Raw genomic sequence first — 25,431 nt, forward strand, 5'->3', positions numbered from 1 at the left:
ACCCACCTGGCTGTCTGTGACATTATTTTTACACCTATTTTGGTTGTGTTTTGACAACTCAGACTCGTTGTGTCCCTGAAAATGAAAATATGAAAAATGAAAATATAAGAAGTCAATTGACCAAATAGAGGTTTAATTCTCTGAAATTTCTTTCAAATCCAAATATAATTAAGGTCAGTTTTAAACTGAGTGAAAATATACTTAATTTTGAAGAATAACTTAAGTAATTAAGTATTTTTGAAAAACTTTCCTAGGTTCAGTGTTTTTAATACAGTATGTCACAGAAATAAGGTTACTGGTAGATTGGGGATATCAAGCCCAGTATTTAGGAAAATTCAACTTATTGCTACCTGGGCATTCTGAAGAAAATGTCTCTGAACTGAAGATGTTTCTGCTTCCACAGAAGCATACATAACTCTATACTTGGTTGGAAATTTTAAATGAAATCAACTTTATCTCCCCCTCCCCCCAACCTAACTAATATTCCTGAAACTATTTTAACAAATCCTCTGTTGTTCTGTGAACATGTCTCACATTCCATCTGTTGGCTTAAGGGTCAGCTCAAATCCCTTAAGTCCTTTTTGGCCCACAATATTTTTTCTTTAAAAACTAAACTAAAATGTAGGTTTTCATCCTTCCCTGGCAGTTAAATCACATTATGTCTTGTGATATTTCTTCTCACATTTATTATATCAATTAACTGAGTGATAGAGCAAATCACAATACATCCCTTGGCCTCAATGTATGAGTTAAGTGATTTCTGGAGTTCTCTACCTTTCACAAGATAGTCAAGGCATTCATAAGTTGTCTCTAAAACCTGATTGTCATCACTTTGAGCCCTGAAAATACTTTAGTTTGAGACAAAGCATACTCTTGTGCAGATACTTGGCAGAAATCAGGAGACCTTGGATATAAGTCCTGTCTCTGTCCCTGGCTAGGAATGTGACTACCACCTCTCTACACTGATGGTTCATTTTTGTGAAATGAGTGTAAGTTGAGTAGTCTAGTTGTTGGATAAATTACTTTGAGGAAGTTTTTGAAATGAACAGTGAGGTTATTTGCAACTTTAGCTTCCTGGGCAGGTTTCCTAGAATATTAATGCCACAGGAATGAATACAGTTGAATAGTCAAGCTGTTCATGTTGACAGTAAACTGGGTGTCACTAGGCACCAGCTTGGGTCCTCAGTCTACCTAGATGGGGGAGCAGGAAAAGAAAAAGGCAATTTAGTCTGCCTTCACTATCATTGTAAGCACTGATGTCTAGTCTAGTTTCTGACATTTACATCCTTCACAGCAGAACTAAGATTTTCCGTTCTCCATCTTCTCTGCAGCCATATGCTTCAAGATAAGCTGACTCCCTCCTCACCTACTAGGGTTGAGTTTGGATTATTAAGACTTGATGATCCAAACCAGTGACTGACATCGTCAACAGATATGTGGTCCAGCTTGAGCCAGTGAGGAGGTGGGGGCTTCTTAGAAGGTTTCTGCTTAAAAATGAGGACTCAAAGGAGATGTCTTTTTCTTTTGGAGTTGGGTATTTTCTTAGAATTTTGTGACCACCTCACAGCCTGAGGATGAAATGAACAAATGGGGCATAGCCAAGAGAATCAGAAAAGCAAAGCTAGAGTACATCCTACCTCCAGACATCTCGTTATTAGAGGTCATTTTCTTTATTACCTAACCATGTTGAATAAGGCTTTTCAGTTACTTGTAGCTAAAGTTATCAGCATGTCACCTTTCTGGACTTTGTGAGCAATGGCGTCTTGATTTGGCTTAACTCAGCTCAATTCCATGTCATTTTCAGATTGCTCACCTCAAGGTGTGTGGTTTACTTTTCTTCCCGTGACATTCCAAGGTCAGGAAGAAGAGTTATCTTTATATATGTGGTTGAAACTAATTAATGGGGTAAGTCAGATGTACTCCAAATAGGCTTGGTAGTGAAAAGTTAAGTGAGTATAGTTTTCTTTTTGGGAAGCTATTTTTTTTTTAATTTTGCTCACATTTTTATTACGTTAATGTTAGGATCTATAAGCATTAGAGATGAAATCCTGGAAGCTAAAAATAGTATGTTGAGTGTAAGCATAACTAGCTATGTGGTGTTCACTCAGGTTTTGAGCCTGAAATAGCCGTGTTAGGCTTGTAAAATCCTCTTTTATTTGGATTTTGTGTTTAGTGAGTAAAGCTTATCATATTTGACAGCGACTTAAGTTTTCTACTGAGAATGAGAACAATATGAGTTTGAAGATGGTAAGAAGGAATTATTTTGCCATTCTGTCCCATTTGAGGTGGAGCAAATAAAGGATGAGGTAATAAAGGGTGAAGTTTGTTTATATCTTCTGGAATGTTTCTCTCTTCTAAGTTTATTGTTTGTTGTCAAGATTAAATGAGAATGTATGTGAAAATGCCAGTCATAACTTAGCACATGCAAACAGCTTGATATGGAATGTTTCTTAATCTGATGTTTATGAAAGGGGATTCCAGCTGAATAACCCTACTGCTTAATAGACTGTAATTTGCACTGTAGTTTGAAGTATTGATTTTGCAAACCTGTAAAGAATGCAGTTACTTTTTTTTTTTGATGTCTGAGCTCCTTGTCAATGTATGCTTTGATACCTTATTGTTGGAAGAGTCACACTACTTGCTAACTTTGAGTTATATGCTGCATGTAAAAATTTTTAGTTATGTTTGGTGTTTATGTATGAGTCCAAGTTGTTAAATGGCTCGAGCTTTCAGGCTGATTTTTATTCTGAGGATATGCAGATTGTGCAAAATGATGTGTTATGTATTTTCACCCTTGGATATGAGCTTACAGGGAAATTATAGTATACAAAGATAAGACACTGATGAGTTTTTCATTAAAGGGCTATCTTTTATTCTGGAATGTATCCTTCTTAATGTTTTTAAAATTAAAAATGCCAGATTTTTAAAAAATGATCTTACCTTGGTAAAGTTAAGAATTGGCAGGCTCTTGTGAATATCTTAAGTTTAGAGAATTTTAGTGAATCATAACATTTTGAAGTCTGGGAACCACCTGAAGTTTCTTCCCTAGACAGCTCTTGAAGGACAAAGAGTAAGAATTCCAGTCTCCTCACAACCGATTTCTTATTTCTTCATAAATTTTTTCTCTGAGTGGAGTTATTGGAAGCCATGCCATATTACGCAACTGTAAGCTTAAATGCTCTGTTCACATTGTTAAATAGAACCCAAGTCTGATCAAACAGGGCTGTTGGCTTATAGGAGATCTAGCAGGTCACAGTTTGTATTACTGTGCAACGGAAGCTTGTAGTAACCTCATTTTTCTGTGTCTCTGTGTTATGCTGGACTCATCAAGGAGAACAATTGAATTTTTGCTTCATCAGTAACATTTCCGCCTGTTCATATAGGGAGATCAGTTTAAATCTGATACCGGTGCTAAGGAAGAGAAAGTACCAGTTGGGTACACTGAGGGTCTATATAGCCTTATTATTTTTTTCTGGTTGAAGCATCATTATTACATATAGTAGCAAGGAGAAGTACCCAAGTTAAGTTTGTATCAGTCACTTTCATGTTCTGGCACTACAAAGCTCAACAAATGTTTGCTTAGTATATTTCTTAGCTGTTTACCACTGATCTCGAGGTAGACAAAGAAAGCTCTGACTTCACACAAAATGGTTTTTATTAGAATATTTTCCATTTTATTTCTCTAAAAATATTCTGCCGCATGATCCCCAAGGATTTACTTTATCTCTTCTGTGAGGTATTTTTTTTTTTTTTAAGATTTCATTTATTTATTTGACAGAGACTACAAGTAGGCAGAGAGGCAGGCAGAGAGAGAGGAAGGGAAGCATGCTCCCTGCTGAGCAGAGAGCGCCATGCGGGGCTCAGTCCCAGGACCCTGAGATCATGACCTGAGCCAAAGGCAGAGGCTTAACCCACTGAGGCACTCAGCCACCCCTCCTGTGAGGTATTGTTAAGAACACTTTACTCACGGGGCACCTGGATGCCTCAGTCTATTGAGCCTCTGCCTTTAGCTCAGGGCAGGATCCCAGAGTCCTGGGATGAGCCCTGCGTCCCTGGGGGAGTCTGTTTGTCCCTCTCCCTCTGACTTTCCCCTACTCATGTTCTCTTGTGCTCTCTCTCTCTCAAATAAATAAATACAATCTTTAAGAAAAAAAGAGCACACTTTACTCGAATGTACTGCTGTAGAGTTTACAAAGGGCTTTCACAAGCTTTGTCTCATTTGACTCACAACATCCTTAATGAGTGGACAGGGCAACTATTATTATGTTACTGTTAAGGAAATTGAAACTCAGGCCAAAAGACCTTTCTGAGGTTACACAGCCATTAAGGGGGTGGATTTAAGACTTGAACCTGGGCACGTGCTTCGGTAGAGTTCGGTGTTTCTCAGATTATCTTAAGCTCACTAGACCCACAAGATGTTTCATGAAGAAGAGTCTCATGGTAAAATGAGTTAGGGAAAACTTGTATATGCTGCTCCTTCTGGATGTTCTTAGTTCAGTCTAAAATCCCTGTGCCAGTAAGACCAGGTTACCTTTGTTTAACCTGATGCTTCCCTTTATTTGAACATAGAACCTCTTTTTAAATTAACATTCTTTAAACATCTCAAGGTGTTAGTTTCCCTTAAAGTACACTTTGGGGGAGTGTTAATGTAGGAACTATTATACCATGCTACCCTCACCTTATAGGAGGCTTCCTTTATGGTACCTCATAATTTAAGCTTCCTACTCAGTTGAATGCTGGCTTCCTGAAAATATACCAGAATAATCTTATTGATTAAGCAAAGCTGAATTTATTCTTTACCGTGGTTAGGATAATCACTTCATTGACAGAGTCTTAGTATACTGTGTTCTGGAGAGAGGGAGAACAAAGGCAGATTATTTGAGTTCTTTTGGGGTCTGGTTTAAGGTGGGTTTCTTGACTGGAGGTCTTCTTTATGACTGGACAAATTTGGGACTAGAATTTTATTTTATTTTTTTTAAAGGTTTTATTTATTTATTTGACAGAGACCACAGGTAGGCAGAGAGGCAGGCAGAGAGAGAGTGGGTGAAGCAGGCTCCCTGTTGAGCAGAGAGCCCGATGCGGGGCTCCATCCCAGGACGCTGGGATCATGACCTGAGCCGAAGGCAGAGGCTTAAACCACTGAGCCACCCAGGCGCCCCTTGGGACTAGAATTTTAAAGTAAATCTTGAAAAGTAAATAGTCATTCAGTGCTACCTGTTCTGAGAAGGGAGTGTATACTTTGCTTGGGGGAAGTTCAATAGTCTAATGGTCAGATAAATGACTTTGAGGAAGTTCTTGAAATGAACAATGAAGTTTTTTGCAACTTGAGCTTTCTGGGTAGTTTCCTAGAATATTAATGCCATGTGAATGAAGACAGTAGAATAGTAAAGTTGTTAATGTTGACAACTATGTGATTGCAAGTAGTTTCAGTTCTCAATATCACCCTCTTACTGCCATTCTTTGGTTTGAGCTGAGAGATTCATAACAGGCTGTGGTCCCACAATCTTTACTATAGATTTTCACTGATGTTTGTGGCATCGTGATCATGTATCACGGTTCCTAGATGGTTGTTTCAACATCCATAAAGTTACGTTTTATTTTTCTTTTCATAGATCATTTGTTTAATTATATGGTGGGACACCAGTTGCATGGCAGCATTTAGTATATGTGCTGCCGAAGCGAGCACGCATGGCAGCATTTAAAACTTGTAGGAGCACCTGGGTGGCTCAGTCATTAAGCATCTATCTTTGGCTCAGGTCATGATCCCGGGGTCCTGGGATCGAGCCCCTCGTGGGGTTCTCTGCTCAGCGGGAAGCCTGCTTCTCCCTCCCCCATTCCCGGCTTGTGTTCTCTCTCTTGCCATCACTCTGTCAAATAAATAAATAAATAAATAAATAAATAAATCTTTTGCCATCACCCATCTGAGCCCCTCTATAACAGAGAGCTTCTAGGAGAAGCTATGATCATATAGGCTATGATCAGCATTTGTTGAGTACCTTTTAAACCTGAGCCAGGAGTGCCCAAATTAAGATGGAAGAACAGTTTTCATTTCCATCGTGATGAGTCTACAGTACCAGACATGAGATTATTAGCCAAATTACCTAATTTTGTGATTTCTTTGTTAGTTTGTCAGATCTCTTTAGAAGTATTAAAGATGCCAGAGCGGTCTGCAGGGATATAATCACACCATTTCCCCGTAAAACAGCACATGCTTCCTCTCAAGACACCAATATTTTATCTAATGGGCTCCTACTCAGTTCAATTTCTTGAATCTCTTGGATGAGGATTACCTTGGTGGAACTTTATAGGCTTAGTGGCTTTGTCTAGCTCTTGTGCTTTTTTCTCAGAACCATAGCATGTAAGATGTCTCCCTATTTCTAGGCCACTTGCAAAGTGAAATAAAGAGCCTATCAGAGAAAAGAAAGCAGTCTAGGATCCACTGTGAGTGGCTAAGGTTTCAATTTTCAAAACAAGGCCCAATTTTTCTCCTTTCACTAATTCACCTTAATTACATTTTCTAAGAGGCAGATGAATGAGTCAGAGTGGCTGATACCAGACTGTTCTCTAGGCAGGTGTCCATTTACCCTGGTGACAAGCCCTTGTCCAGTTTGCTGCTAGTAGCCAATAGGCTTTCGTGTTACAGATCTAACTGGATTACAGATCAATTTTGTGTCACAAAATGGAGTTATTGGTGGCCACCCAGTCATCTGTTTTTGGTCAGAATACCCCTGTGGGGTTGTCAAATAGTTTATGATTTGGGGCCACTTGAGAGTAGTCTGGCTCCAGGTGTTGAAATTTATAGTGTCAGGGTCATCAGTTAGGCACATCTAAAGTGAAAGAAATAGTGTGTTTTACCTGTAAAACTAGATAAAGTGAGACAGCTTCCAAATCTCTACCATATGTTCCGTAGTTCTCTTCCAGGGTCAATATCTGAAGGTTCAGATACGAAAGCTAGCTCCTACAAAAGGTCCTAAATACTAGTTTTGGTGGACACGAGAGTCTTTTTTCCTGCATAGAATGTCATAGAGGATTTTTTTTTTTTAAATGTTATTTATTTATTTGACAGACAGAGATCACAAGTAGGCAGAGAGGCAGGCAGGGTGGGGGTGGGGGCGGGAAGCAGATGTGGGGCTCAATCCCAGGACCCTGGGATCATGACCTGAGCTGAAGGCAGAGGCTTTAACCCACTGAGCCACCCAGGTGCCCCTCATAGAGGATTTTAGATTTCTGGCTGTCCATGTGTTGTCTGCCATCTAAAAAGTTGCCTGTTGAAAGGATTGAGTTTAGTTACCCAGAAAATTACCAGTATTTCTGGTTTGTTTCTGAATTCAGATTAGCATTCGAATCATTAGACTGAGTAAAGATCTGCCCTATCAATGTGGGTTGGCAGCATCAAATCAGTTCAGGGCCCAAATAGAACAAAAAGGCTGAAGGAGAGTGAATTTTCTCTCCTTTTCCCCTTGGACATCAAAGTTCCTGTCTTTGGGGTCTTTGAACTTGGACTGAATTATTTCCCTGGCTTTCCTGTTTCTCCAGCTCGCAGAGCAGATGACAGATCACAGGACTTCTTGCCTTCATAACCATGTGATCCAATTTCTCTCTCTCTCTCTCTCTCTCTCTCTATTTATTTATTTAGTTCATTCGTTTGTTAGTTAGTTGCTTCTGTTTTTCTGGATAACCCTGATACACTGACGTTGGTTCAGTACAGTGGCCAATTTTTCCTTACTGTGGTCAGTAGTTTCATGTACATTTTTTTACAACATCCCGTGCTGAGAGAGGTCAAGAGATCATCCATATGCAGTTTGCATCCAGATTTCTTCCAGTAGCTATCTGCTAACTCTGGATCTAATTGCTGGCATCTTGTAATATAACTTCACCTCTCCAAAGGTTTGGTCTTTTGGGGTTACATGGATGCTAGGGTTTTAGTAAGAGATGCCTGTCTCGCATTGTGATCAGCCAGGGTATTTTGTTTTGTGTTGAGATGAGTTCCAACCATTATAATAACCAGTACTTTAGGAAACATTAGAGTATTGGAAGTTCTTTAATCTGCTGACTGATCTTAATTAGATTTTCTGCTGAGATCCAGACTTATACCTGTTACCAGTTTATGTATTGATTCTCTTATGTGTAAGTAGTCAGCAAGCTCTCTTGAGTATAATGGCAAATCTGCCCCTTGCAGGGAGTCACATCCTAGAGGTGAAGTGTGAGACTTGTTACAGTGTCTTTCTCCTAATATTTTTCTGGGTAGGTTCATCCACAAAGAAGTTTAAGTCTGTGTTTTCTAATAAATCAGTTTGGAGCATAGGTCGTTCATACATAAAGATTAAACAGTTATGAGTGTCTCCTTCAGGTAATAGAAGGGCAGCAGTATTGAAAGTATGGCAACAATGAATATAAATGCGTGTGCAAGAAAATAATAGGATTTCGTAGAAGGTAGGATTACCTGCTGAGAAATGTATATTTCTAGCAGGCAACAAAGATGGTACAGCATGAGACACCATCACATTTAAAGGAGATTCCAAAACCAAGTCTGCAGCGTCCTCCACCAGGTTAGCTGCTGTTCTTCCTAGGTCAGTAGGTTTTGCTGCTAGGTTAAGAGGAAGACTGTAGTGAGCACTTGGCCTTTAGTGATTCCCATGAAATTGAGTCAGCACGTTAAAAGTTTGTTCAGGTTCCTCTTGTACAATTAGTAATGTTTATGATAAATAGGAAAACCCATACTGAGATATTGCTGAAGAGCTCACCTTTGCTGTTGGAACACAAAGACCACCTGGGTAAGCTGTAAATGAATGAGTGTAGGTGTGTCCTGATAATACTTTATTTCTAAAACAAGTGACTGGATATGGACATTTTCTTTCACTGAAGAATTTGCTCTTTACAATTTATTGTGGTTGCTAATAAATTTTGGAGTTCTTTCCACCATCTTATTTTGTGCTTTGTAAGTGTTCTTCTTATATACCTATTTTTCCCTTTCTTTTCAGATAGAGATTTTTTAAAATTTTGTTTTAAAATCCATCTTCTCAGGGCGCCTGGGTGGCTCAGTGGTTTAAGCCTCTGCCTTCGGCTTGAGTCATGATCCCAGCGTCCTGGGATCGAGCCCCACATCGGGCTCTCTGCTCAGCGGGGAGCCTGCTTCCTCCCTTCTCTCTCTGCCTGCCTCTCTGCCTACTTGTGATCTGTCTGTCAAATAAATAAATAAATAAATCTTTAAAAAATAAAAAAAATAAAATCCATCTTCTCCATTGAATTGATGCTCTCTCTTATTAATTTTTTTGTGCTCCCAGAAATTCTAAAAAGCATGTTTAACTTAACAGATACAAAGTGTGACTGCTATTTTTGCCCATCATCCAAATTATATACTATTACTTTTTATTTTACTTCTGTGTATTTAACCCCACAATTTTGGTATCATTGTCACTGCCTTATATAGTAGTAGCTTAGACTTTCATATGCATTTTCCACTTATTTTGCTCACCATTGGTTTCTGCATCACAGACCATTTTTAGGAGGGTCCCTTTTACTTCTTTCTGGAGTAGGTCTTCCGAATTTTAGAAGCCATTATTAAACTGATTTTATTAGACTGATTTCTTTGATGTAATCTTTTCCTCTAGCTGCGTTAAGATCTACCCTTTGTTCTGTAATGCCTAGTTGTGAATCTATTTAAGCATTTTAGGATTCATCGAGATTCTTAAATCTGAGGATTTGTTCCTTTTATCAGTTTTGGAAAATTTTCAGCTGTTATGTTTTTGAATATTTCCTCATCCCTATATTATTTATTAGCACCTTCTGATAGTCCTACTATAAATGTGTTAAACATTCTCCCTCTGTTCTCAGTATCTATTAAATTTCCTTTTTTTATCTCTTATTAAACTCTTCCTTCATTCTGAATAATTTCTTCAAAATTATCTTTAATAGTAATTCTTCAACAGTGTCTTCTTTTCATCTCTTTATTGAGTTTCTAAATCCAATTATATGTTTTAAATTTCTAGAACTCTACTTATGACATATGCCTATTCATACTCTTAAGTACTATCTTTTTTTATTTAAATATAGTTGGTGTAATTATTTCCAGACATTGTGGGTCTGATATGGTTGTGTTCTGTTTGAGTGTCAGTCATGTATGCTGATTTGTTTTCTCCTATACCTTAGGAATTTTTTAATCTTAATTCATAATTTACTTTATCTGTAAATTCTTAGAGGCCTGACTTTACAAAGTTCCACTAGGATTTGCTTTTATTTCTGCCAGTCACTTGGGAGTGTTTTATTTTATTTATTTATTTATTTTTAAAGATTTTATTTATTTGACAGAGAGAGAGATCACAAGTAGGCAGAGAGGCAGGCAGAGAGAGGGAGGGAGGGAAGCAGGCTCCCCACTGAGCAGAGAGACCTATCCCAGGACCCTCAGATCATGACCTGAGACGAAGGCAGAAGCTTAACCCACTGAGACACCCAGGTGCCCCAAAGGAGTGTTTTAAATTAAATTCTCACCTTGGAGTTTTTTTCACCCCCAAAGGTACTATAGGTTTTGTTTGTATGTGCAGGGCCAGCTTGTGGAGGAAACTCCCAGAGGAATCTTCCCTGCTTCCAGAGCTAAGGTAAAATAGGTACATTTCCTTCCTATCTCCTGTGTTTATCTTATTTCTGAGGGAGTTGTTGGTGGGTCTCGTCTCATCTGACCTGTCATCCTACCTAAGTCCTAGATTTTTTTCTCTAGTACCCTTGTTTGTATAAAGACCAAAAAGCTGGAATCCACTAACATTGATCAGCATCAGTGTTAACTATTAGCTCTTACACTTAGCTGTCTCACTTGATTAGTTCCTGCTTCATTTTTGGCCTATGGAGTGTTTCTTCATAATGCCCAGCCATGAATATAATTAGATTAAATTTTTTTTTTTATCCAGAAATTTTAGATGTCTGTCCCAGGAGTTTTTCTTAAGTTATCCATTCCACTAAATCATTTTGCCTGAAATAGAACTACTCTCCTATTCTTTCTGGTATTGTGGGTTTACACTTAAAAAAAAAATCTCTTTACCATTACTTTAATAGTGTTTTGAGAAAATGTAGAGATTAACAAAAACTTTTGTTGTGGGAGTTCTTTTAGCTATTACATTGGGGACTTTTATATACTGAAGCTGGGGTGGTGATGTCACCAACAGAATTGAATTTAAGTTTATAGCTGCATCCCGAAAATTAAGTGTGATGCTTTTGTTCTTTTTATTGTTAGATATTTTCATTAGATCAGTTTGGTTTGAAGATGAATGTGTGTATCTTAAAGGTATGTTCTTATGTCATTTCATTCAGTTAAGCTATTATTACTGATAGATTCAATTGATAAATTCTCATTTTTTAAAAAGATTTTATTTATTTATTTGACAGAAAGACACAGCGGGACAGGGAATACAAGCAGGAGTGGGAGAGGGAGAAGCAGGCTTCCCACAGAGCAGGGAGCCCAATGTGGGGCTCCATCCCAGGACTCTGGGATCATGATCAGAGCAGAAGGTGGACGCTTAAAGACTGAGCCACCCAGGCACCCTGAATTCTGTTAATTTTTAATGAAACTTTAAAATTATATAAAGTAGATATCATAGAGTTATAAATGTTGAGACTTTTACTCCTAGATGTGCTTTCCATAATGTTAGCTCTTTATTAAATTTATAAAGGGCAGAAAGTGACCTTTTAATGGGACAGAAGAGAAATGAAAATACTTGAGAGTTACTGTCTTAAGATCTTATTCACATAAAAAAAAAAACCCTATGTTTTGTAACAAAGGACAAAATAGTTAATTAACTTGGTAAAGATAAATTTTCTTTTACCTTGGCAAGGGCACATTTGTAATTAGTTTTATGTCTGGGGTAGGATTGACCCAGCAACAAATTCTCAATATGGTAAAATGCAAACCTCATTTATTTGGGTAGAAACAATAGAACAGAAGGGTCTGAACTTGTGATCTGGGCTTCATAGGGTTTGGGATCCCCTGAAATTATGTATAGTTTTACAGATATATTTATGTTCTTGAGTTTTCCTAGGCCCCAACCCTCCCTAGCTCTCACATTCCTTTTGGCATAAGGTACATTTATGCAGTGCACAAACTGTGTAACTGTATATATATAGTAGTTAGAGTTCCCAAAAGCTTGGATCCCATAGTTTGAGAAACTGAAAAACATAAATGGAAGCAACATGATTTTACATACTGAAGAAAAATTGTCTTATCGGGTTGGGATTTTAAAAACTTAAAAGTCGGGGGTGCCTGGGTGGCTCAGTCGTTGAGTGTCTGCCTTCAGCTGGGGTGGTGATCCTGGGGTCCTGGGATCGAGCCCTGCATCTGGCTCCCTGCTTGGCAGGAAGTCTGCTTCTTCTACTTCCCCCGCCTTTGTGTTCCTCTCTGGCGGTCTCTCTGTCAAATAAAAATAAAATCTTAAAAAAAACAACAACAGCAACCCTTAAAAGTCATCCTTATCAGGTGTGTTAAGTGTGGAGGTGATAATAGTAAAGTCTCTCAATCAGACTTTATTTTCCATGTTAACAGATCTTTTTTATTTATACTGACATCCTTTTGTGTGTGTTTACCACATCTGGGAGGGCTCTTCATCCTCAGAGAAGTGGCTCTCCTGCAGATCTTTAAAAAATTGTTGAAGGGATGCTGGGTGGCTCAGTTGGTTAAGTGTCTGCCTTCGGCTCAGGTCATGATCTCAGGGTCCTAGGATCGAGTCTTACATTGGGCTCCTTGCTCAGTGGGGAGCCTGCTTCTCCCTCTGCCTGCCTCTCCCCCTGCTTGTTCTTACTCTTTCTCTGTCAAATGAATAAAATCTTCAAAAAATAAATAAATAAAAACTTGATGGATTTCTTGAAAACTGGACTTAAAATGTGCCATGCTAAGTGGCTGTTTTTCCAGCTGACGTTTCAGACTGGCAAGGAACTTGGGCACTGGTTAACCATAGTTTTAGTTCACAGTTCTGTTTTTTCTTTTTAAGGGAAATAGCTACTAGATCTTTCAAAGAAAACATTACCAAAAGAAAGGAAATATGGGGAAAAGAGCAACAAAATCTTTGTGTGCCAAATATAAAATGATATGATTGGCATAAATTATTAGGCAGCTGGTTTGTTAAAAAATATTTCAAGCATCAGTAGGGCCAAGTTCATTTTTATTAACAAATGGAAATTTTGCTAAATTGTATTTCTTTTAGGCTTTTCTGCTTTTTTGTTCTTTGTATAAATCAATTATTTCCTATCTGGTATTCCACACACAAAAAATTTCTCCCTTAAGAAAATGTAGGACTTAACATTTCCTATCAACAACCTTGCAATATACCTTTCTCCTTCCCAGCTAAGAATGCTTTCATTTTTCATCTTTTTGTTGGCTAGTGGTAGACTTCTTTGAGAGGTCATATACATATGTCCTTGAGCAGTGCTGATCGCAATCTTATGACAGTCATTTTTTCCATGTTGGCTAAAGAAAACCCAGCTTGATATGAGTCCTGTGTTTTCTGTCCATGGATGTGGGATACCCTCTTTGCTTATTCAGTTACCCTCTCAAAGAGTTATTACTCCTCAGGGATCACCTCACAGTCTGCCTCCATCTGAAACAGATCATGTAATGGGTAAAATTCTCATTCGTGTACATCTTTAAGACTATTTTATACACTGAGCAAAGAGGGTATATTTCATTTTACAGTGTTTTAAACAAGCTTTGTCCTGCTGATGTTTTTTTCTGGGGTCCAACATCGTGCTATAGAATTTACACATCAATATCTGCAGAGCTTACCTCCAGCATTCATAATAAGGTTTTGCACATGTAATACCCTTCAGAAATGTGCCTTGTAGGGGTGCCTGGGTGGCTCAGTTGGTTAAGTAGCTGCCTTCGGCTCAGGTCATGATCCTGGAGTCCCGGGATAGAGTCCCACATTGGGCTCCCTGCTCAGTGGGGAGTCTGCTTCTCCCTCTGACCTCTCCCCTCTCATTTTCTCTTTCTCAAATAAATAAAATCTTAAAAATAAAAAAGAAATGTGCCATATAGAACAGAACCACTTTTTAAAAAAAATCCTTTAAAATTTTTATTTTGAAGTAAGTGTACACATACAGAAAATATTGGCAAAACTAATACAGAGTTCCCATATAACCTTTACTCACATTCTGTCATGTTGATAGTCAACAGAGTTAAGAGGGAAATTAATATCGACACCCAACTTTTAATTAATCTGTAAACCTTATTCGAATTTCAACAATTTTCCCACTCATGTTGAAGTAATCCTCTGGTCCCAGATCTAACCCAGGATCACACACACACTGCATGTATTTGTCATGTCTCTGTCTCCTTAGTCTTTCTTGACCTTGACACTTCTGGAGAATATTGATCAGTTATTTTCTAGAACATTCCCCAATTTGGGTTTTTCTAATGCTTTCTGAGGATTACATGTGAGTTGATGTATTTTTCTGCGAGAACATCACAGAAATTATGTTGAACCCTCCTCAGTGTGTCCTCTTAGGGGCACAGGATCTTGCTGTGCCTTATTCCTGGTGATGTTCACTTAGATTACTTAAGATGTTGTGTGGCAGGTTTCTGCCCTGTAAGGTAACTGTTTTTGCCTTTGTCATTAATATTTTGTAGGGAGATACTTTGAGACCATGCAAATATCCTTTTTCTCATTATACTTTTGCTTCCTGATTTTATCATCCATTAATGGATCTTCTATGCAATAGTTAGTACTTATGGTATTTGCCTAATGGTGACTCTGTTTCATTCATTCCTTCCACATTTATTAATTGGAATGCTAATATTTTAAAAGATTTTATTTATGTGACGTAGAGAGAGAGCACAAGCAGAGGCAGAGGGAGAAGCAGACTCTTTGCTGAGCACGGAGCCTGAGGCGGGGCTGGAACCCAGGACCCTGAGATCATGACCTGAGCCGAAGGAAGACACTTAACCAACTGAGCCACCCAGACACCCACCCCCCTCACTCATTTTTTATAGGCAAAACTCATTAATTTATGGTTTAATCTTTTGGCATTTCTTTTGAACAAATGAATGAATACACATAGACACACATATATTGTTGTATCCCCTCTGTCTTATACAAAAGGTAGCATACTATAGATACTCTTCATTTTGCTTTTTAAATTTAATATGTTCTGGAAGTCACTCCATATAAATTCACAGAGATCTTCATTCTTTTTTTTACAACTGCATAGTATTTCACTGTGTGGTGTCTCAGTGTATTCGGCAATTCCCCTACTGGTGGCATTGAGCATCTAGGTTGCTTCTAATATTTTGTAGTTACAAGCAGTGCTGCACTGAATCACCTTGTGCTTACTCATTTTGTATTGCTGGAGGTTTATCTTCAGGGTAGACTCCTAAAAGTGGGATTGTAGGGGCAGAAGTTAAGTGCATCTATAGCTTTTGTTAAGTGTTGTCAAATTGCATTCCCGGAAAGATGGTATCAATCTTCATTTCCACTGGCAATTTACAAGAATAGTTCTCCACAGTTTTGCCAACAGAATGTATTATCATACTTTCTAATTTTTGCCAGTCTGATGGGTAAAAATGGTATCTCAGTGTTGTTTTTTTTTCTTTAATTTATATTTCTCTAACATTTTTTTTCACATTTTTAAGGACTTTTTTATATTTCAGGGGTGAATTGTCTCTATATCTTTTTTCCATTTATTTCTACTGGGTTTTTGATCCTTTCTTGATTTTCAAGAGCCCTTTACCGATTATAGATACGCCTTGCAAATATTTTCTCCCACTCTGTCAATTGTCTTTTATCTTTGTTTATTGTATTTGGGCTTTTTTAAATTGTTGTTCTATATTGTACTTATTTTTATGTGGTCATATTATTGGTCTTTTCTTTAATCACCTCTTTATTTTAAGTCTTTGTCTCTACACCCAAATTGAAGAGGAATTTACTCGTATTTTATTCTAGTACCTGGCTAATTTTGTCAGATATCTGATACATTTAGATATTTAGATTCTTTTGTATGGAGTGCAATACAGATCTGATTTTACCTTTTGTTCCAAATGGCTCCCCCCTTGTCCTGACACCACTCGAAAGTGATTTGAGATGTCACTTTTAGCATATGCTAAATTATATCAAATCGCCTTTAAAAATTCATTTTTGCTCTTTTTGTACTTAGTCATGGTGTGGTTGGTGTTATGTTATCTGTTCATTGCCTGTGGCCACACATAATGCTCCAGATTGATATTTGTTCTTCTGAAAGAATAGTTAATTAAGCTAGAGAAATTTACCTTCTGGCTATGTATTTATTAAACACTGTTACCCAAATTGAACCCACAGCTCTGAGGCATTGCATTGCTCCTTCTGCCCAAATGTTATCTGAGTCCGTTTCTGTTTTTTAGGCTAAAATGAGGCTTCCTAAAATGAGTTGCAGGGCTGCTAGCTTGGAACTACTGTATTGAGACCTTGAAGAATGGTCTCATGAGCACTAGTTTTATGAAGGTTCATTGTCTTTGGCTCCTTGACTTGTTTTCTTAATTCAGCTGCTAGATCTTGGGAGACAAATTGTAATACTGTGGTTCCTACCAGACTAGTCATTAGAAATATGAGATAATTTAACTTTCACGTTATACCTACATCTTGAGTACAAAGTTGCCTGGCAACAATGACAGACATCCTTGTTAAAATACAAAAAATCTAAAACAAAGTCCAGACGTTGTCCTTCCAAGATGACTTTACGTTCATTTGAGGAGAAACATTCCTAGGGGTGCCTGGCTGGCTCAGTCAGTGGAGCATGTGACTCTTAATCTCGGGGTTGTGAGTTCAAGCCCCATATTGGGTGAAGAGATTACTTTAAAATAAAACCTTTAAAAAAAAAAAAAAAACCCATCCTAAAGAATCTTCCTGTTTACAAAAGAAACAATGAGCTGTATGGGAAATAGATTAATGTAGGCTAATGCAGTATTGTACCTTTTCCCCATCCTACATAAGTCCTGCCTTAAATTTTTGATTAGTGCTGTAGTCTGGCTTTGCTTACAAATCACCTCAAATTTTGGGGCTTCAAATTTCAGAATATATGGAAAGTGCCCCAAAGTCAGAGAAATTTTTATTTCTTACCCTTATTTTGTCCTTTTATTTGATACTGATTTTATTTTGTTATTTTTTTCCTGACATTTTAAAGTGAAGGAAGTTGCCGTCCAAATGAAGCCGAGGCATCTATTACAGTGATTTTTCGTTTACAGACATGTTATTCACACCCTTGTCCTCCAGAGGGAGCAAGAGGGTTATAGTTAAATAGTAACAGATACTGAAAGAAAACTTCCACCTCCCTTGTTCTCACCCCTCCTCTCCCTCTTGTCTTCCTTTTTTCTCTTTTCCCCTACCTACATAAACATGTTGGTTTTATTTTATTTTTTTTTTATTGAAAGATTTTATTTAGTTATTTGAAAGAGAGAGAATGAGAGAGACAGCATGAGTTGGGGGAAAGTCAGAGGGAGAAGCAGACTCCCCACTGAGCAGGGAGCCTGATGTGGGACTCGATCCCAGGACTCCAGGATCATGACCTGAGCTGCAGGCAATCACTTAACCAACTGAGCCACCCAGGTGCCCCAATATGTTGGTTTTAAAGAATCATGTCTTCTTTATCATTTTCTATTTTCCTGCTTCTTTTATGTGACGTCCACATAGGTTTCCTTAAACCCTTATTAAGTGCGCTTGTCTTCTAGTTGCCAGCCTTGCTTCCATTCCACTATGCTGATTCAGAAGAGTGATTCTCAAGGAACCCAGATGGAAATTTGTTTCAGCAATTGGGGATATTTTTTTGGGAAATGGTATTGGTCCTCCACCCCCATCGCTGCATTCTGCCCCTCCCCCCACTCAGAGGGGCCGACACCTTCTTTTTCCCCCCTATTCCTACCCAACAACAGAAATGTTAGAGTGTATGGCTTTGGGTAGTCAGAGACCACCCTCTGGTTGGCTTCTGGGCTGAAAAACTGGTACATCACAAGATGTTTTGTGGATAGAAAGATCCGTTATTCAGGAGTGCTTTGTTTCTCCATGATCTCCATGATGAAGGATCCCAAGTGTTTGTTACTTTCTCTCAGATAAAAGTCTGTACAAAAACAGTTACCTAGTTCCCATATACACATTTTCTCTCTCCTCTGTGGTTATAGCTAAAACCTAGATGGGTTTGTGGTGCCTGAGTCTGGACCTTAAATGCTACAGTGAATCCTGAGAGCTTACCTTGAAGTAGGTTTGGACTGGGTTGGGATTCTTCTTGTCCCCCTTGTCCTAACGTGGCTTGGCCTACAGAAGCTTCCACCCCTGGTACAGTCCATGCATGGACCTAGCATTTCTTCATAACGTTTAGGCACCATCTGTATGCTTCTGATTCTAAAGTTTTTATCGTCATCTCTGGGCCCCCCTTCTAAGTGGCCTATTTGACATGATCACTTAGACATTTAATTGAAATTTCAAATTTACTGGGTGCAAAACAGAATCCTTGACTTTTCCTGCCTCAAAGCTGTTTCTTCTCTAGTATTCCCAAATGGACCATCTGTCTATTACTCACTTAAGGAGTCATTCTTGGTTCCCCATTTTCTTCACCCCCTACAATCTTATCCTTCAGCCAATTCTATTTTAATTCCAAAATATTTCCTCCATATGCCTGCTTTGCTCTCTCTCTCCTGCTCTCTACTTCACATCAGCGTGCTACATTTCTCTCTCATCCAGACCATTAAGATAGATTCCTAACCGGTGTAATGATGGCAATGACTTGGAAGAATTTAATGTGCTTTTCTCTTTTTCCCAAATATACCTGCTCAGAGAAGGGATAAAAGAATACAAACCGAGGGGCAGCTGGGTGGTTCAGTTGGTTAAGCATCTGCCTTTGGCTCAGATCATGTTCTCAGGGTCCTGGAATAGAGTACCATGTCGTGTCGGGCTCCCTGTCCAGTGAAAAGTCGGCTTCTCCCTTGCCCCCCCCCCCCCGCTTGTGCTCATGCACGTGCTTTCTCTCTCTCTCTGTCTCTCTCAAGCAAATAAATAAAATCTCTAAAAAAGAAAAATTACAAACTGAAAAAGCTAAGATTTGGCTTCTGACATTAAAAAATAGGGTTGTCCAGAAAGACAATAGACTTGGAAGTTAGTCTTTATAGAGGGAGAAAGGATTTTATAAATGTTTTTAGTGCCCATTTACATAGCAGAGATCAGGACTAAAAGACTAGATTATAAATGTCTCCAAAAACACAGAGAATGTCTGTACTATTCACCCTTCATGCTGAGTGAGTGAGAAGGCTGTGCAGATGATGGGGCTACGGTAAGGAGGCCTGCACACCCTCTTACATGGATTTTTGGAGGAGGAAGGCAAGAGGGAAAGAAGAGAGGTGATAATGGTCGGTTAGGGAAGCCCAGGGAGAGAGAAGTGAATTAGATACCTGGAGGTAGGGCCGAGGGGCTCCTCCTTGGCCTCTAGTATGGGACACTGGTAAAAAGTCACCCGGAGGCCCTGTGAGGGATCTTTCTGGTCAACCTGGAGGGTGACCACATATAAGTAAATTCAGAGATGTGGTCAGAGAGAGTGAGGATCTCATTTGTATCCCCAAGGTTTCCTCTGTTCTTCCAAGACATGAACATGGAATTGCGAGCCACCAGGGCTGACATGGGCCTATTGAGATTGGGGCTGCGAGACTTCAGAGGGGCCTGTCATGCCAGTGATATCAGAGGTGACTGCCAGCCCCACCTGGCTGAGAGCTTGGTACAGGTCAAGATGTAGACCAGCTCAGCCTCAGCTGCAGCCCCTAATGACACCATTTAGGCTAATGACATGAGAGACAAGGGGCATTGCTGGGGAACCAGAGGACCCTGCATGGTTTTGAGGACTCTTTTTCTCCAAATCCATAAGGTCATGCATCTTTCTCTTCCTCTGTACACCATCCTGGAGCCCAGGGGCAGTGCCAAAATCTAGAGATTAAGCGCATCTAACCAAAGAGGCTGAGTTTTACCTAAAAAGACTGCTTCAATCACTGTATTGGTCTAAGGGTTATCTCCCTGCTCCTTTCATTTTCCTAGAGTTGATAGGAGCTAGTGAGCAAGAATAAATGGGCTCTGGACCAAGCGGAAGTCTGATTTCTCCCCACATTGGAGTTCTGGACTGAGTTCATTGCAAGCCTGCTACGCCAGTTGCTTCTGCATCCATCCTCACTGCTCCTACAAGTGCCTTCTCCACACAGGAAGCCGAGCAGGATCGTAACATCTTCCTACATGGTCCAAAGTCTTCTCATTGGGCACAGAATAAAGTACCAACACCTCACGTCAGCATACAGGGCCCTGTATGGTCAGGGCCTGTCTCCTCTCTGTCCTCCTCCTAAACCCTGTCCTCTGATCTCCAGCTCAGTGGCCCTTCTGTTCCATGAACAAGGTCGGCTCTTTCCCATCTCAAGCCTTCATACTTGCTGTTTATGCTGATGCCTTCCCTTTACCCTTTCTTTCCCAGTGTCCATCCTTTCTCACTTTGTTCTGTAACCCCGTAGGCTGACCATATGAATTGCATCTGCGGACATACTAATATTCTGGCTTCCTATTGGAATTAGCCAACGGAAAGCACTAGCAAGGGGTCAGACAGAGGGAGGGAAAAGATACTCAATTCAGGATATTTATTCTCCCTGCTGCTTTCTGGCTAGGTCACTGGTAATTGGCTGTGTCCCAGGAGTGCCCTAGCTCCCCCCACCTTTGGGAGATCCCACTCTCTCTCTAGTTTCATTAAACTCTGTACTTTTGTCCAGAGTCCCCTTTTGGGTGTCACCTGCTTCCTGCCAGACCTCAGTCACACCCTCATGCTCCCTTCTGGGCTCTCTGCATGCTGGGCTCTTCTTGAGTCTGAGCTCAGACATCACTGCCTCAGGGAGACCTTCCCTGACCACCTCCCCATCTCACTGCCCACTCCCATGGCTTGCCTCTTGTCCTTTACTCTTTATCACTGCATATTTTTACTTTCTTGCATTACAGGGATCAAAATCGGACGCTGTCTTTTTTGTTTTGTTTTGTACTTGTCTCTTTGATTTGGACTATAGCCAAGAACAGCAAGAGGCTTGTCCATAACTCTGTCTTGTGTCCCCAGTGCCTAGAATCGAGCTTGCATGTAGCAGACAGCCGGTGCATGCTGTTCAAGGACATGAAGGAAGAGCTGATTCTTGCTCTTGAGAAGCCTGGATCTCAAGGCTGGGTGTATGTGAAGGTGTCAGAGGCAGGTCAGGAAGCCATCTCATTTCCTTGTACCTTTATTGCAAAAGGTGCTAACTGTGCCTCTCGGGTCCTATTTGCCAACCAACTTCAGTCACCAATACTCCGGAAGTAGGAAAGGAGATTCAGAATAAGCCCTTTGAATGAAAACATGGAAGGGTGTCTACACCATCTAATACCTCTGTCTCCTTTACCCTGTTTAGGTGTGTCTGGTCTCAGCTGTGTATGGAAGCTGCTTTTTGTTTCTTTTGGGTCTGGGGGTGGAATATCCTTCTGAGAGGACAGTTTTGGGCTGCCTGGGTGGAGGAGAGCAGGGGAAGTGCCCAGTGGAGGCATGCTCAACATTAGCTGACTGTCAGGGTCCCCCTCGGAACTTACCCAGTTCTCTGGGCCACGCCCCAGGCCCCCGAGTCCTACCTTCAAGGGATGGGCTCAGGTATCTCAACTTTTTCAAAGTTACACAGATGTTTCTAGAAAACGGGCCAGATGAGAGCCACTGGACGGGCATAAAGAAGAGGGGCTTTGCTTAGTTCCATGAACTCAAGGATCTAATCATGTTGCTTTAAACTTCCTGAACCATTAGCACAAGGCTGGCTGAGGAGCCAAATCCATTTTGTGTCTGAGCCCATCAGTGTTTCCTCTCATGTCTTGGGAATTATTTCTCAGTGGCAATAGGGGCCATGAAAACTTGGCATTTGAAGGCTAGTATTATTTTTAGTTTATAAAGTCAAGAAAGTGAAATCTGGAAGGGTTAGCCGACTTCTTCGGCTGCAGTGGCCCTGAGACCACTCTCCTTCTCCTACTAAGTTGTATTATAACTCAACAGCCCATTGCATAAAACTCTTTTAAAAACGTGGCACCCACCAGGTCCCTGTAGAGTTTTCTCTTGTTCCTTTCACTTTCAGTAGTCATGGATTTCTGTTAAAGGCCGCATCATCAACGAGTTTGGTGTTGTCATCGCCAGCATCTGCAAACCAGACTGATGTGCTCATTGGCCTGCGTCAGCTCTGATCCTCTGTGTACATTCAGGTTGTATGGATTTATAGTAATGTCACAGCTGGGATCCTCTGATAGATAGCTCCCATTTGTATTATGCTATGGGTATTTTGAAAATTTATTGAAGTATAATTTAAATATGAATTATACCAATTTAAATGCAGGTAGTTGAACTTTGACAAATGTATGTACCCTGTAACCACTACCACAATCAGGACACCAAGTATCTCTTTCACCCCAAAATGTTCCCTCTTTCCCTGCCGCAGTCAGCCTTTCCCTCCACTTTTGGCCCCAGGCAACCACTGATCTCCTTTCCACCACTACATATTTTGCATTTTCTAGAATTTCACACAGATGATATCATAGATAGGTATGATTTTTGTGTCTCATTTCTTTTACTCAGCATAATGTTTTTATTATTTATTTATTTTAAGATTTTATTTATTTATTTGACAGAGATCACAAGTAGGCAGAGAGGCAGGCAGAGAGAGAGAGAGGGAAGCAGAATCCCTGCTGAGCAGAGAGCCCTATGTGGGACTCGATCCCAGGACCCTGGGATCATGACGTGAGCCGAAGGCAGAGGCTTTAACCCACTGAGCCACCCAGGCACCCTATTTATTTATTTTTAAAAGTTATTTGAGAGAGAGTGTGTGTGCACCTTGAGAGTATGAGCTGGGGCAGGGACAGGTGTAAAGGGAGAAGCAGGCTCCCCGCTGAGCAGGATCCCACAGCGGGACTCGATCCCAGTACCCTGGGTCATGACCTGAGCTGAAGGCAGATGCTCACCCTCCTGCCCCTTAAACCAGGTAACTTAAGCTTAGTATGTATATTTTCTAGCCCTTCTCTCAATAGTCGTACAACCATGTGTACATACAAGAGAGCTCAGATGATTTAGTTTGTAAAGGTCGTCCTCCGTGAACACAGACTAGAATAGCAATGGGCTATGAATGGATTTGGAAGGGTAAAAGGAGAACAATCAGAGGTAGGTAGGTATTCCTGCTTAACATATGAGAAAACTGGGAAACTCAGAAGGCACCTACAAATGGCCACTGGCCGGAGCAGGCCTCAGGGCAGCTCTTCCGACTCCAAATCCCACATCTTATTTCCCTGCAAGAAGGTTTTGTGTTTTGTTTTGTTTTGTTGCTCAATAAAATTTTGAAGGCCCCAAAGGCAATGAAATGCAAGGAAATTGAGGGCCTGGAGCCAAGATGGTTTTAGGGGTGATAATGGCAATGGGGATGCTATTGGCAGCCGTGGAGACGCTGAGGATGATGGTAGCGGTGACGAAGGTGCTGGCCATGGTGGTGGCGGTGGTGATGGTGGCGCTCTGAGGTCCAGGGAAGACTGAAGGGAACTGGTAATAAAATCTCATCTTTTTATAGCACTTTTCACCTATTTTTTTTTTCATTTCAGCTTCAACAATCCTTTGAGATGTATTATTATTGTTCCCATTTTAGAGGAGGAATCTAAAGGCAACTCCACCATGGGCAAGAGAAGCAGGTGATAAACATTTGGTCACTCTTTATAGTAAGGGGCTGTGAAAATCAACGAGTATTTTAGTGGCGTATATGAGGCATTTGACAGATTTGAAAAATATTCCAATTTTTCACTTATTTTTTTCCTAATTTTTTATCCTTAAAAGCAAATTTTCATGCCAAGTTATTGCTAAGAAAGAATGGGTACTCACTTGGAGGGATTTCTGTTTTGTTATTGTTGCCCTTAGGTGGGGAAACAAAGACGCAGGTATGTGTATATGGTAGGTTCTATTTTCATAAAATGCATACTAAACATACAGATCTCTGGCTTCCAGTTTGGTTTGGCTTAGCTGAGGCTGGTTTTCAGGAGATGAGCAGGTGGGAGGAGAGAGTTCAGGGGGTTATCCCCTGACTCTGGCCTGCTCCCTCTTTGCTTGGCTCTAGCTTAGGCAAGGGATCACCACTCCCACTGGTCTCCCCTTTCCCACAGCCTTGACCCTCAGGAGGTCTCTATAAGGTCATTTCTTCTTCTGACCCCTTAGGCTTGGGGTGGTAACTGCCTCCTGCTGTTCCCAGTTGGTGGTTGTTTTATTATTCCCTTAACCTTGCCCCACACCTTTTGTGCACATTAAGCTTATATTGCTCAGCTCCTAACACTTTTTCTCTGTTATGTTAGTCACCATACAGTACATCATTAGTTTTTGATATAGTGTTCCATGATTCATTGTTTGCGTATAACACCCAGTCCTCCATGCAATACGTGCCTTCCTTAATATCCATCACCAGGCTCACCCATCCTCCTACCCCTCTTCCCTCTAAAACCATCGGTTTGTTTCTATGGAACCATGGAGTTATGGTTCATCTCCCACTGATATTCCCCCCTTCATTTTTCCCTTCCATCTCCTAATGTCCTCCATGCTATTCCTTATGTTCCACAAATAAGTGAAACCATATGATAATTGACTTTCTCTGCTTGACTTATTTCACTCAGCATAATCTCCTCCAGTTCCATCCAAGTTGATGCAAAAGTTGGGTATTCATCTTTTCTGATGGCTGAGTTTATCCCATTGTATATATGGACATCCTCTTTATCTATTCATCTATTGAAGGGCATCTTGGCTCTTTCCACAGTTTGGCTCTTGTGGCCATTGCTGCTATGAACATTGGGGTGCATGTGCCCCTTCTTTTCACTACATCTGTATCTTTGGGCCAAATGCCCAGTAGTGCAATTGCCAGGTCATAGGGTAGCTCTGTTTTTAACTTTTTGAGGAACATCCACACTTTTCCAAAGTGGCTGCACCAACTTTCATTCCCACCAACAGTGTAAGAGGGTTCCATTTTCTCCATATCCTCTCCAACATTTATTGTTTCCTGCCTTGTCAATTTTTGCCATTCTAACTGGTGTAAGGTGGTATCTCAAAGTGGTTTTGCTTTTAATTTCCCTGATGGCTAATGATGATGAACATTTTTTCATGTGTCTGTTAGCCATTTGTATGTCTTCTTTGGAGAAGTATCTGTTCATGTCCTCTGCCCATTTTTGGACTCGAATATTTGCTTTTTGGGTGTTGATTTGAGAAGTTCTTTATAGATCTTGGCTATCGGCCCTTTATCTGTAGTGTTATTTGCATATATCTTCTCCCATTCCGTGGCTTGCTACTTTGTTTTGTTTCCTGTTTCCTTTGCTCTGCAGAAGCTTTTTATCTTGATGAAATCCCAAAAGTTCATTTTTGCTTTTGTTTCCCTTCCCTTTGGAGACGTGTCTTGAAAGAAGT

At 40.1% G+C, this 25,431-nt stretch overlaps 1 protein-coding gene across 1 annotated transcript in view; it reads left to right on the forward strand.

The window, feature by feature from the left end:
- Positions 1–22,120, forward strand: part of TMX1 (thioredoxin related transmembrane protein 1) — a 38,672-nt gene extending 16,552 nt beyond the window's left edge. The window contains exon 8 of the mRNA XM_080808799.1: positions 22,094–22,120. Within this exon, the coding sequence (XP_080664925.1) occupies positions 22,094–22,113 (20 nt within the window). The 3' untranslated portion in view covers positions 22,114–22,120. The remainder of the gene's footprint in view (positions 1–22,093) is intronic.
- The last annotated feature ends 3,311 nt before the right edge of the window (positions 22,121–25,431 follow it).

Source organism: Martes martes (assembly GCF_963455335.1).
Source record: "Martes martes genome assembly, chromosome: 7".
NCBI classification, from domain to species: domain Eukaryota; kingdom Metazoa; phylum Chordata; class Mammalia; order Carnivora; family Mustelidae; genus Martes; species Martes martes.